Here is a 13,729-nt window from a genome sequence, read left to right as displayed (position 1 = left end):
CGAGCCATGGAGCTCAGCTTGGGCCAGATCCCAAAGCGGCGTGAGACCTTCTCCACACAAAAGAGGTTCAACAGAAGTTATTCTTCCATTTCCCTCCCCTCCTCTTCTCCCTTGAGGCTTTCCAAATCTGAACTCAAAGCCCCCGGGCCCGATGAACAGAAGGTGAATAAAAACCAGGTCACTAAACCATTTGTAACTGGGGAAAGAGGAAGAGGGACGGAAAGACACATCTTTCAGGAGAGGATTTTCAAGACTGTGCCCGGGGTGGTAGCGAAGCCTTGGACCTGGACACGGGCGCGGCAGGGCTCCTCCCTGGGGCCAGGTCAGATGGCCAGCCAGTGCTGTAGCTGCAGAGGAAGAGAACAGGGGTCTATGCCGGGGCCGGGGACAGGCGGGGACCCCAGCTGAGAAGGGCAGCAAGAAGCACTGGGCGGGCAGAGGACACAAGCCCTCACTCCAAAGGCCCCGGAGACCATGCAGGCTGATTACCGGCTTGTCACTCAGGCCCCCGAAAGGGCCAAGAAGCCTCCCAAAGCCTCACAGCAAGTCTGAAAACAAGGGGCTCACCGGGACCCTCCTCAAAACCCCAACCCCAAGGATTTTAAGGGAAAAGGACTTAGGTCAACGTGTTACTGATGCACCTGCAGCTCTTCCTCCAAGATAAGAGATCCCCAGCCTAGCGTGGCGACCACTCAGAGAGAGAGAGAGTAAAGCTTTAGGAAAGACCGGACATTGGGCTTCCCAGGACCGAGGAGCTGAGGGTCAGGCAGAAGCTGGTAGACGCCGAGGACAGGCCCCCTCCTCCCTTCCTGACGCCATAGCCGTGGGACTATACAGCCCCCAGCTGCTTGGGGTTTGGGGGCGTGTGGGCGTGTAGCCAGCACGCAGTGGGGAGCCGCTAGGGCCTGGCCCCCGCCCGGAACGTTCCAGCCTGCACCTACTTGGAACTGCCTGACGTCCCTCTGGGCCACCAGGTGATGCTCGTTCTCCGGGGTGATGCCGTAGGCCAGTCTCTGTGACAAGATGAAGACGGGGAGGAGGCCTCAGCCGGGCCCGGGGATACCGTCCCAGCAGCCGGCAGCCACCCCCAGCTACAGGCCACCTGCTCTTTGGCCCTAAAGTCCCGCATGAACGGCTTGTGAGGCCCATACAATACACCCCCTGTCCTTGCTTGTGGAGCGGGTCTGTTCACCTTGAGTCATCTGGCCAGTGGCCGTGTCCTGGGCCGACTACCGCGGCCCGACACCCGGGGAGGCCCCGGGGCCCCAGAGACACACACCGACTCTGCTCTGGGGGACCTTGCAAGTGTGGCACCGAACACATACACACATGGGTCATTGTGAAGCCGCAGCTAAGTGAGTGCCACAGGGGACGAGCCCGGGGCACAGGGAGGGCACGGCGGGGTGTCAGGGCAGGCGTCCCTGCCGTGCTGCAGACACAGGCCGGGGACTCGGGGAGGGCGGGGGATGCACTGGGGCCAAAGAGGGATCACTACGCAGCCGGGAGCCCTCCCTGCTCCCCAAGCGTGAACAGTAAAAAGCTCCAAGCAGATCCAGGAGGAGCGCACAGACGCAGCCCTGCCTGGGACCCTCTCCCCGAAGTCCTTGTATGGCTCACTCCTCGCCGTCCTCACTTGTCTGTCTGCCCTCGGGTTCCAATGTGAGCCCTGGGGAGTTCCGTCTAGGGCCCAGGGGCCAGGCACCCTCCCAGCCCAGCAGCTGGGGAGCGAGGGCACTACGGGGCGGGGCAGAGGAATGGAAGCTTCATCTTGCAAAGTAAGGACACGAGGCAAAGACTGTCGCCATGATTTATAAAGGGAAGGGCCTTTGCGTAACCAAACAGGACAGACATCATTTCAGAGGAAACGCGCCGCTTCCTAAGCCCTTCTCCGTGTATCTGCACACACAATGCGCACGAGTAAAAGAAGAGAATGAATTCTGGAAATCTCTGGTTTAGGCTGGTAGTCGTCGGGTTTCGGGAAAGAGGCAGGTAAGAGCTGAGGTGGCCAGGTCACGGGGAGCGCCGACTGGGAGATGGGGCCATCCGGGGCGTGACAGACCTCAGAAGTGGCCGCGAGGGCTGAGGGTGCCCTCCTACACAGTAACAGCAGGGACGGACGTGTGCGACGCGGACCCGACAGCAGGGGGCGTGCGCTGACCGCCTCCTTTGTGCCAGGCACCGTGCTAAGCGCTCCCTTGACCTTGCCGAGGTCCATGCGGTTAAAAATGTGAAAACGCGGGCTGGGGCGTGGCGGTGACGTGGCGGTGGCTCTGGGGTCCGGCCCTCGGGTCTGCCCTCTCTGGGCTCATCAGGGACGCCTGGAGACGCCCCGCCATGCCGCCCTCCCCCCCCAACCCGGCCGGCACCCCGAGCTCACCTCCCGGAGGGAGCCCCGTATGCTGAAGAACTTGTAGATGCTGTAGGCCGGCACGAGCACCATGGAGGAGAGCGCGATGCCCCACCCGACCCAGTTGGCCCAGAGCGGGAAGACGTAGTCGTCATAGTTGAGCGGCTTGAAGTTGACGACACTCACCACCACCACAAACTGCGGGGACACCACGGGGTGGGGGGCGGTGGGAAGGGACCGAAGGAAGAGAGAGACGGGGAGGGGCGGGAGGGGAGCAGGTGGGAGGGAGGCGGCGGCAGGCCCGCGGGAAGCGAGGGGTCGCAGGGAACGCAGGAAAGCAGGAAGGAGAGAAAAAAAGAGGAGGGACAGGAGGAAGAAGCATTCAAGGAGCCAACGATGACCAAAAGGAGACAGAAGGAGCAAGACACAGAGACGAGGCACGGGAAGGTGACACACAGTGCCCAGGGGACCCGGCCCCAGCTGGAGACCCGCCACGGTGGAAGCCTCCCATGCTATGAACAGCACTGGGCATCCCAGCACCCCATCTGCATGTCTGCAAGAGCCCATGCCCGCCCCACCCCAGCCCCCGGCCCCCTGCCTGGACCCAGCCCCCTCGCCCCAGGAAGCCCCGGCCGGGCCCGTACACACCAGGAGGAAGGCGGGGCTCACAAACTTCCAGCACAGTCGCCAGTAGAGGCCCGGCTTGAACCCCATCATCTGTTGGATGTCGTTGCTGAACCTGTCCACACCTGGGCACACACAGGGCAGGCCGGTCACACGGCCCCCGAAGAGCCCCCGGCCTCCCCGCTGTGGCCCTCCCCTGAGGGTCAGGCCCCGGGACGGGGGGGCGGCGCAGTGAGGCTAGCCGTGGGCACCATGGCACTTGGGACACCTGGGCGCGGGCGCTTGGCTGGTGCGGAAGTCACCCCCAGCAGGTGCCGTGTGTGACACATGGATGGACCTAGAGGGCACCGTGCTAAGTGAAGTCAGGCAGTCTCAGGGAGACAAATACCACTCCTCTCACCTGCCGGATCTCAAAAAACAAACCAAAGGAGCAAAGCAAAAAAGAGAGAAAGGAAAAACCAGATTCTTCAATACACAGAACATAAGGGCGGTGGCCAGAGGGGAGCCGGGCAGGGGGATGCGAGAGACGGAGCAAAGAGAGTAAGGGGTACACACTTCTAGCTCTTAAGTAGATAAGTCATGGAGCACGGGGAGGATAAGGGACAATATATAGGGACACTGTTCAGTGACCGGTGGTGACAACACCGTGGTGGCGAGCCCCGAGGAAGGTACAGAGTGTCCGATCGCTATGCTGTACATCTGAAGCTAATACAACACCGCATGTCGGCTATGCTTCAATGAAAATTTTAAAAAAATATATAGTACCGCCTTTTACGTGCCACTCCGCTTTGTTTTTGCAGAGGGAAAACAGTGCTCCAGGAGTGGAGGGGACCTGCCCCAGGTGACGTCACTGTGCAGGATCGTCCAGCCTCACACTGGTCGACTCTTTGATGTGACTCGTGGGGAAAGAAAGGAACAGTCGGAACACAGGTGACAACCTGTGGCACCTTCTCCCCGTCCAGCTCCAGAATAAGGCTGCCAGAGAGAACGTGAGCTACTGGTTCCATCTGAGTTTCAGACAGAGTTTCGGAGAGACAATGGAGACAGTTTTAGTTGAACTAAAACTGCATCCCGTATTTGGGACATACTTATACTAAAACAATTACTCATCGTTTATCTGAAGTTCAAGTGTAACTGGGTGTCTTGGATTCTATTTGCTACCCGTGGCCACCCTATTCTAGAAGGAATTTTATGGCTTGGGGGATCTGCAGCTTCCTCTGCGTTCCTCGCTAAAAGCTGGCCCTAGGCGGCCCTGGGGGGTCTTTGCAGCTTTCTGTTCAAAGGCAAAGATGAGCTGGTGGGTGGGGGGAGCTGTGCCCAAGAAGCCACCTGCTCCGCCCTGGGGTCAGCAGTGGCTGTCCTGCAAATGGAGAGCCTTTGCATGTCCAGGTGGTGACCGAGGCTCTTGCACGTGCTCGGGGCCCCCCATGTACCGTAGAACCAGGAGACGCCGATGGCTTCCATGAGCACAGCAAACAGAATGGAAGTCCCCGCCGCGAAGGTGTCCAGCAGGGTCAGCACGTACATCCCACCCTGGGCGTGGAGAGAGAAAGTCTGAGGCCATCCTGCCCAGAAATGGCCACTGACTGTCACATCCATCCCGACGCCCCTGTCCCGTGTCCCTGGCTCAGAACCCTGCCTGATAAGGTGGGTGTCGGGGTCCTGGTGCTATTGTCTGATGTCACGTATCTGCATTCTCCTGAAGGCTGAGGGTGGGTCTCTCAGCTGGGAACAAGTGAGCTGGCTTTCAAAGGGACTTCGGCTGCCCCTCAAACAAATCAGCCGTTTCAAAGAGTCGCCTGGAATTCCTCAGGCTCAGAGGTGGAAGAGACTCGGGACACTGGGGGGTCGCCCTGGTGGGGGAATCAGGCCACAGGGCTGAGGATGCTGGTGCCCCCGTGGTTCCCCCTGAGCTTACCCTAGCCCCTCCACCCCCACCCCACCCCACCCCAGCTCCAAGGCTGGGAATTCCTGACCGGATTGGATTGAAATACAGCCCCATGAGCTCCAGGTGACCCAGAGCCCAGCCCCTCCTCACCTTGGTTATGCAAAACAGGGCCAGGAGGAAGGTTCCAAAGGTGACACCGAATGTGAAGAGTTTCCGGTGTCTCTTCAGGACCTGGAAGTCGTCCGCCAGGCCCGTGATGACGGCCTCCATGCCTCCCATCTGGACGGAGCCAGGCAGAGTGAGGAGCAGGTAGGAGGGACGGCCCGCAGCGGAGTCTCAGGCCCCAGGCTCCCTCGGACCTCCCGAAGCCTGGGGGCGGGGGGGGGGGGGACTGGGGCACCCTGGTGTGGCAGCCTCGCCTTCCTCCTCATCTTCACCCCACTCTGCCCTGCTCTCAGGCCCACTCAGAACTATGTGGGAGAGGCTGAAGAGGTAACTTCTGTCTCCCTCTGGTCAACAGGTCCCAGTCTACTGTCCCTGAGTGGGGACCCATGAGCCCAGGAGGGTGCAAGGGGTAAAGCCAAACGCTCAGGGATGTCGTCTCTTTGCATATAAGTTTCTGGAAACCACTCCCAGAGGAGAGCTGCTAGCGGTTGGAACTTCAGGCAACAGTTTCTGACAAGGATTTCTGGTTGCCTTTCCAACTGTCAAGCAAGGGGTCACCTCCCACACCAGCCTCTCAGAGTCTGAAAGGGTCTCCCGTGAGTACGAATCATGTGCTTACTCAAGCGACACCCCAAGCCTGGGGTGGCAGGCGAGAAGCACGCATGCCCTCACTCCCTCCCTATACCTGCCCCTGTACCCCCCCGCCGCCCCCCGCAGACGGTGTTAACCACAGATCCAGATTCCTTCCTATGAGCCTGGAAGCGGCCTCAGAATCCTTCTCAACACATTGCTCCTGGCAGATCTACCGACTGAAAAGAAGAGGCACCAAGAGGACCTTCATTCGCCAGCCCTAGCCCGAGACTTCTGGCAAACTTCCAGGCGTGACGTACCAGAGGTGGGCACAGACCTAAAGAGGTCGGTAAATCTAATCTTGCCTACAGGTAAAACAAAAGGTTCTAAGAAACCAATGGGACTCCGAGTGTTTTCGTTGGTTGTTGGCGATGAACTCCAGTGGGAAGAGTGCCTGGTGAGATAAGAAATGTTCCACCCATGTGCTCCTTAAGTTCCGTTGCCCCAGGTGCCAGAGGAGGGCCTGGGCCGGCTCATCTGATGGCAGCTTCTGGGATGGATTTCTGTGATGCCACTGGGGTTTCTACTGGTCCTCAGCCTGGGCCTAGAGGAACTCACTTCCTTGTCTGCCTTTAATTAGGGCTTCTTGGAAACGACTAGCCATCAGGCGGGTACTTCAGGTTGAGTCGTTGGGGGGTGGGGTGGGTCAGGCTCAGTGTCCCCACCCCTCACCATCCCCCAGTGTGTGTGGCATGATCTCCCGAGCAGGGTCACTCACTGAGCTGTCAATTCCCAGAGCCAAGAGCATGACGAAGAACACGATGGCCCAGAACGTGGATCCCGACAGCGTGGAAATGGCTTCTGGGTACAAGATGAAAACCAGGCCGGCTCCTGTAAGAAGCAGGGAGGACCTCGTCAAGGGCTGGGCCTGCTGGTCTGAAATGCGGACGGCGGAAGAGTAGCCGAGGCCCCATCCGCCCAGCCAACCCCGCGATTTTTGGCCAGTCCCCTGGGGTAGAGCGATCCCAGGGTCTGCGGATGACAGGTGACTCCAGCTGCAGCTCACAGTCCCTTATGCCCCAAGGAGGCGGACCTCCAGCAGCCAGGCCAGAGAGCCGAGCCGGGACAGCGGCAGGCCACGGGCTGCGGATCCCACCCCCGCACACCCTCAGGGAGCCTCTTACTCTCCAAAGTCTGTGGTCCTCCGAGCCCATTCGAGTTCCCTGCCAGGCCCCAGCTTCTTTGTGGCCATAAGAATAGGAGAAGCAGTAGGGGAGGGCAGGGTCCAAGGCCGGACTGCTCAGGCCTTGAATGCTGGTACCGTCGCTCACTAGCTGGGTGACCTTGAACCACTCCCGTGGCCTGAGTCTCCGCTTTCTCACCTTTAAAGTGGGCCGATTCACACTAGCCTCACAGCACCGTGAGAACTAATGAGGGTATGTCAAGTGCTCAGCCCAGGGCTCCACAACTGGTCCCGCCTAGCCTGACTCACGGGAAGGTTCCATTGCACAGGCAGGAGCCAGGATGGCCGGGAACGCCCACCGATGGCCTCAGAGAAAGCCCGTGATACGGACGGTGTGGAAGGTTCCAGGTCCGGCCCTCTCGTTCCCACAACCACCCACAGGAAAGCCGCCGGCCAGGGGCGCGCTGGCTTTCTCAGTGCCTCCCGTGTCTGCGCACCCACCTTCAGTGGCCACGTCCTCAATGTTGACCTTGTGTTCGTGGGCCATGTAACCGAGGATGGAAAAGATGGCAAACCCAGAGATGAAGCTGGTGACACAGTTGATGGTGCTGGTGAGCAGGGCGTCCCTGGGGGCAAGGAGAACCATGGGGTCAAGTGGCCTTACTCCCCCACCCTGCTCCCCAAGCCCTGCACTGTCTCTGGAGTTGCTACTTCCAACACCACCCCACCCCCCGCTGCCACGGGGACCCCAGCGCCCCACTGGGTCAGGACCACTTTGAGATCAGGAGCTGGTGTCCAACTCTTGTTGGGGAATCACATGACCAGCCTCGCTCTTCAGCAAACTGCCCGTAGCTCCCTACTGCTTCTCAGCTTCTCACCCAGGCCTTCAAGAGCTTTGTTGAGATGACCCAACCTTCCTTCCTGGCTTCCTTTCCCTGACTCCCCAACACACAGTCTCGGAACAAACCAGACCAGTCAGCTTGCTGGCCCACCGACGCACCACCTCCCCGGCTCCGCTCAGGCTTATCCCCACCAAGCGTGCCTTCTGCCCTGTGTCCACCCGTCACAATGCCAACGATCCTCCAAGGCTCCCCTCAAACTCCCCTCCCGCTCTTGCTGATCACCCCGCTTCCCCAGCCTGCCGCCCTGGCACATGTCCATCCCCGTCTGTCTCACACTAGAGGGGCTGTGGTTCTGTCTGACGGGAGCGGGCCCCAGGTGTGCCCCTGTCTGAAGGCCTCACAGCACTGGGCCCATGGGAGGAAGTGTCAGATGCTGAGCGAGACCCGAGCTACAACGTGGTCTTCTGACTGCTGCCCTGAGCAGACCCCTCAGTCCACCCTGCGGTCTCACCTCTGACTCTGCCAGGCCCTCACCTCTCATGTGACCAGCCCTTGCCTGTCTGGGCATCAGATGGACAGACAGACAATGCCGTCTGCTCTCAAAAGCCACACAGTGCTCCTCTGCACCAGCTACCTGTCCCCATGACCTCCCGGCGCTGGGGGCCCTGACCTTCCCAGGTGAGGACCTTGCCTGTTTAAGAGGTGTCCTGCGTTGAGATGCATCATTAGGAGCCCCCCACGTCAGAGTTCATAGAACACCCCCTCTGGAGTTCACGGAAGGTCCACTCTGCCTCATTTCACAGAGGGAGAAACCCTGGAAGAGTTGACTTGCCCCAGACCAGAACACTCTCTCCCATCCCTGCAGGGGTCGGTCCCCAGGATCTAGAGCTTTCCAGAGCCCTGACAAGGATCTTACCTATAGCAGTTGTTGTCAAATTTGTTGTAACTGGCAAACGCAATCAGGACTCCAAATCCAGCCCCCAAAGAAAAAAAGATCTGAGTTGCCGCATCGATCCATACCTGAAACAGGCAGACAAGAGCCATCACCCTCTGCTTCCTAGAGAACTGGAAGGCTGCTCCGGGAAGGCAGGGGAGCCCCAGGGATGTCTGAGACCCGAGGAAGCGAGGTCTGACCCGGCGATGGGCAGCCACGCAACTCCTCCCTGGGGGCCTGAGCGAAGCTTTGGTGGAGAGAGACGGCGGCCCCTCTAGCAGCTCCTGGCTCTGGTGACCATGAACGAGCTCAGCCTGGACGAACTCACGGGCTCAGTCTGATGTCGAGATTTTCAAAGGAAGTTACTGAACTCACGGTGCTAGGCTCAAATGTGGATGGAGTGAGGGCAAAAGGTAGGACCATTTCAGGAGTTACACAGACAGCATTTTCAGAAAAGGGACAAGGATTCCTAGCAGCTTCCACCAGCCCACAGACAGTGCTGACTCCTGGGCGGGGAGGGCACTGGGGTTACTTATTCCATCTTTTGGGTGATGAAAGCACGTGGCTGGAAGCCCAGAGATCTGAGCACCCACCCCCAAAACAATGTCTCGCCCTAGTCAGTTTCACCTGTCTGCACATCTGCATGGGGCGGGGCGGGGGGGGGCAGTTACAGCCAGCCCACTTGGACCGAGAGCCCCATGCCAGTGGGATTTTCGAGTTTTCCGGCACCTCGCTCATGTTATCCTAGGCTCCCCGTACTCTGCGAGCAGAGGTTGGAACAAGAGAAGCAATCCGATGGAGGACAGGTCTGCTCCCTGAGACATCACACGGGCTCAGTTTCTACTCGTCGGAAAGACAGGATATTTGAGCAGGTGGAGAACAAGCAGAACTCTGACTTATTTCACAATTTACGAGACCGGTGCGAGTCCTAAGCTCTGTTAGCTTTCTGACAGTTACTAAGGAAATAGGTTTTCCCCTTGGTTTATTGGGCTATACCACTGTGGTGTGTTGGGACATTGTAACTATGGGAGGTGTGTACTGGGACGCGTCCCTCCGAAGCCTATGTTGCTCCCGCCTGTGGGGGTTACTGTGGGTTCAGAGAGTGTGAAGAAGCCTTTGGGAAGAGTGAGGGGAAATGCTGAGGTGCGGGCATGGACGCGGGCTTCAGGGAGGAGGCGGAAATGATCTAGGCCATGGTTGGGAGATGCTCAAGGCACTGGGTACCTCCAAGGCTGTCTCTGATCCCAACCTCGTCCCACTACCTTGGCCTCCACTCCCCATTCACCCCACCTTCATTTAGTCTGTGCCTCTGGGCAGGACAGTGAACTGGAGGAGGCGTGGCAAGCATGGGGCGGGGGGTCAGCAGGGTCCAGATCGCCCTGCGCCTCCCGCCACCGCTTCTCCCCACCTCAAGTTGATGGCAGCCGAGGGTGAGGCTGGGGACCAGAGCGTGGAATTAGGGCTGGGGTGGCTGGGGTGGGGGGGGGGAGCTAGGGGGCCATGGCCGGTACCAGGACTCAGGACAGAGTCCTGCTCCCCTCGGAAAGAGGGGTCTGCAAAGGACACCACGCAGAGCCACAGAATCCTGGGCCATCTGAGCTGGGGGAGTGTCAGGTGCAAAGCAAGTGGGTGTCAGTCAGACGGAGAAGCGGCAGCCCAGAGACGGAAGCACCTGTCCTCCGTCCCAGGCTACGCCGCAGATTTGTGGTGGAACTGGGACCAGATTTCCTACCTACCGCTCGTCCCGAGAACCCTCCCCAACCCTGGCGCGAGGGCGGGCGGTCCCCTGGGCACTGACCGTGGCCTCTTTTAGGCGGTAGAAGTCGATGTGCAGGTAGGCGTTGATGCCGTTGGAGGCGCCGGGCAGCGTGACGCCGTGGACCAGGAGCACAAAGAGCACGAGGTAGGGCAGCGTGGCCGTGATCCACACCACCTGGCAGTGGATGGGGGCGGGCCATCGGGGTCAGGCCCTCACCCAGGGACCCAGGCACGCCCTCCCCAAACCTTCCTGCACCCCGGGCACGTGCCCCGAGCTCCATCTCTAGGGCCAGGCCACTCCCCTGAGCAGCCCGGAACCAGGCGGGAGAGTCCGCACACGGAGGTGGCACAGCCCCGGGAGTGAAGGGCAGCCAGGGCAGAGACGGGGTTCTCACGGCTCCCAACACCTCTTCCCTGAGCCGCCTCTACTGACCCCTTCAAGTTGCCCCGGGCAGATCTAAGCACACCCACCTAAGCTCTCCACCCGCTTCCTCCCCGCTTCCTCGGCTCTCCACCTCCTCTACCTTCCTTCAAACATAGCCTCCCAACCCATTGCCCAAGAAGGAATTCATTGGCCAAGAAGGGAAGCGGTGGGGCAGGAAGCAGAATCTCCTGCTGTTCTTTATCGCGGGTTGGATTTAGGACAAAGACAAACTGTCTCGTCCGGAAACCCAGACAGAAAGAGATTATCTCCAGACTAAAAAGCGACCTTTCTCTTACCTCCTTGCCCAAGGTGGAAGAACAGAGACCAAAAGTAGGGACAGAGGAAGGTTGTATGGGCTTCCTCCCCGTCCCTTCTCACGCCTGACACATTAGAGTACTCTGTGTAACGTTATAGTTTCAAATGTCAAAGTCCGGATCCTATTTTTGGGGTTTCTGATTGAATCGGTCCATAGTGGGGCCTGCACTTCAGTATGTTTTGAAAGCTTCCCCCCTCCCTGGGTGATGCAAATGTGCAGTCAAGGTTAAACATCACTGCTGTAGGCAAGTGTAGCCATGGAGAGCCTCGCAGAAAGAAGACTGTGCCTCCAGCAAAAAATCTGCTCAGCGCTGGGTTAGCCAGACCCAAGAAGACTCAGCTAAAGCAAAAGAGGATCCATGACTTAAGGACCAGAGGGTCCCTCCTCCCAAAGCCCTGACACTATGCAGCCTCTAGAATCTTCACACATCCCTGGGGAGAATTTGGAAGCCCTGAAACATGACTAAGGGTAAAGTTCTTTGCTGGCCTAGAAAGAGATGGGCTCAATGCAAAAAATGAAATGTGAAAAACGAAGTTCTGTTTTCCATACCTACATGGAAGGACTGGGATTTATCCTTCTTGTCCATCCTTCCCATTAAACCAGGGGCTCCTTGGAAGCAAAACCCCTATATTTTTCAAACGCGTATCATGCACGTGGCATACATAAGTGCTTAAAAACATTTGTTGGATAGAGGGATAGATGATTGGACAGCTGCAGAGATGAATGATTGGATGGATGGATGATTGGACAGTTGTATAGATTAATTATTGGGTGGATGGATGGATGGATGGATGGATGGATGAATGATTGGACAGTTATACAGATGACTGATTGGATAGATGCATGGATGGATAGATGGATGGATGGATGATTGGACAGTTGTATAGATTAATTATTGGGTGGATGGATGGATGGATGGATGGATGGATGGATGGATGGATAGATGGATGGATGGATGATTGGACAGTTGTATAGATAAATGATTGGGTGGATGGATGGATGGATGGATGGATGGATGGATGGATGGATGAATGATTGGACAGTTATACAGATGAATGATTGGATAGATGCATGGATGGATAGATGGATGGATGGATGATTGGACAGTTGTATAGATAAATGATTGGATGGACGGGTGACTGGATGGTTGGATATATAGTTGGGTAGATAGTTAAATGGTAGATGGGTGGTTGGGTAAGTAAATTGCTGAGTATATGGATGGGTAGACAGATGAGTGAGCCAGTGATAATGCTGAGGGTTAGTGAATGACCAAATTAGTCCAAGAACAAATGAAAGAATGAGCAAGTGAATGAATGAGCAAATGAGTCAGGGAGTAATTCAATGCATCAGTGGTTGGTCATGTCTTCTGAGGGAATCAGAAGAGGAATCAGGCTCCTCTGTTTCATGTTATCCAGTTGTTCCTCCATCGGTCCCTTGTCCTATGTGGGAGGGGGTGGAGTCTTTGTGGATCTGTTTTCTTTCAGAAATGCAGGAACAGGAGGACAAATTGCCAAAAACAAATAAGGAGGAAAACAGGCCTTGGAAAGTGAAGCCATTGCATCTGGTTGGTTGGCTCCACATTAATCCTGGATTTATTCTCCCAAACTGGGACAAATGGGTCTAACTCTTTGGTGACAGGCACGGGAGGAGCCCTCATATAACTTTGTACTGGGTCCAAACTGCTGTGTTCCCCTACAACTCATGTTACCAGCTGCAGGCCCAATGGCTAGCCTAGCAGGCCAGGTGAGACCATACTCCACCCATCAAAAAGCATCCTCAGGTTTGACTCCAAGGAATCTCCGTGGGGGTCTGCGGGCAGCACTCGTTAGTCATGTCTGAGGCTCCAAACTCAAACCAATGGCTGATAATCAGAACTTTCTAATGAAGAGAGCTCTCTAAAGAGAGAATGAGCTTCCCAGGGAGATGAGGAGACAGTGAGGTCCCCGTCACTGAAGGTGTGCAGATCTTGCCAGAGATCCAGGCATTAGGCAAAGGATTGCCTAGATCAGGGTGAGGCCCATGGCCCAGAGACATCAGCATCACCTAGGAGCTTGTCAGAAATGCAAATTCCTGCCCCACCCCCATGGAATCAGACTCTCAAGGAGAGATCCAGCAATACTGAGTTTTGACAAGCCTTCCATGTGATTCTTATGTGCATTAAAGGTCGAGAAACACTGCTCGGGGTCACCACTAAGGTCTACTCTGACACAGATATGATAAATGTCTGTGCTTCATCACTACAAAACTGCATTGATTTAACCTCTAATGATTCAGAATGTGGGATCCTCCAAACTGGGTTTTAGGGACATTTACACAAATAACGAAGACATACAAGATTTGTGGGGTGAGGGGTATGAATTGATGTTACATAAAAAACCCCACCAAGCTGTAAATATTTTAGCATCTTCATTGCTCATGTGCAGACGATATTCTTCACTATAACAGGGTCTGATTAAGTCACTAAAGTAAGGCAGATCAGCTTGCATTGAACCATTCGTGGGAAGACTTGGGTAGAATTAGGACTTGAAACTCACAAGGAACAAAATGACCTTTCAATTCAAAAATTCTAAAACTCAGGCTTTTTTTTTTTTAATTGGTCCAGCTTTCTCCCCAACCCCACCCCTCTTTGCCAGAATCTGAGAGGTGGTCTGTCTTTTCCCATCCCCCAAACAGCCCAG

At 56.8% G+C, this 13,729-nt stretch overlaps 1 protein-coding gene across 2 annotated transcripts in view; it reads right to left on the bottom strand.

The window, feature by feature from the left end:
* Positions 1 to 323: 323 nt before the first annotated feature.
* SLC6A2 (solute carrier family 6 member 2) overlaps positions 324 to 13,729 on the bottom strand; it is a 47,753-nt gene continuing 34,347 nt past the window's right edge. For both annotated transcript variants that reach the window (XM_088027115.1, XM_028096519.2), the window contains 10 exons: positions 10,352 to 10,486; positions 8,536 to 8,639; positions 7,279 to 7,403; positions 6,373 to 6,485; positions 5,010 to 5,138; positions 4,405 to 4,504; positions 2,996 to 3,096; positions 2,378 to 2,545; positions 942 to 1,013; positions 324 to 347 (listed from right to left, as the gene is read on the bottom strand). In XM_088027115.1, the coding sequence (XP_087883241.1) occupies positions 324 to 347; positions 942 to 1,013; positions 2,378 to 2,545; positions 2,996 to 3,096; positions 4,405 to 4,504; positions 5,010 to 5,138; positions 6,373 to 6,485; positions 7,279 to 7,403; positions 8,536 to 8,639; positions 10,352 to 10,486 (1,071 nt within the window). The remainder of the gene's footprint in view (positions 348 to 941; positions 1,014 to 2,377; positions 2,546 to 2,995; positions 3,097 to 4,404; positions 4,505 to 5,009; positions 5,139 to 6,372; positions 6,486 to 7,278; positions 7,404 to 8,535; positions 8,640 to 10,351; positions 10,487 to 13,729) is intronic.

Source organism: Eumetopias jubatus, unplaced genomic scaffold (genome assembly GCF_037043125.1).
Source record: "Eumetopias jubatus isolate StellerSeaLion01/CBP00866 unplaced genomic scaffold, mEumJub1_p1.0 scaffold_10, whole genome shotgun sequence".
NCBI classification, from domain to species: Eukaryota; Metazoa; Chordata; class Mammalia; order Carnivora; family Otariidae; genus Eumetopias; species Eumetopias jubatus.
The sequence above is the reverse complement of the archived record's forward strand: the minus strand, read 5'-3'. Positions and strand labels throughout refer to the sequence as shown.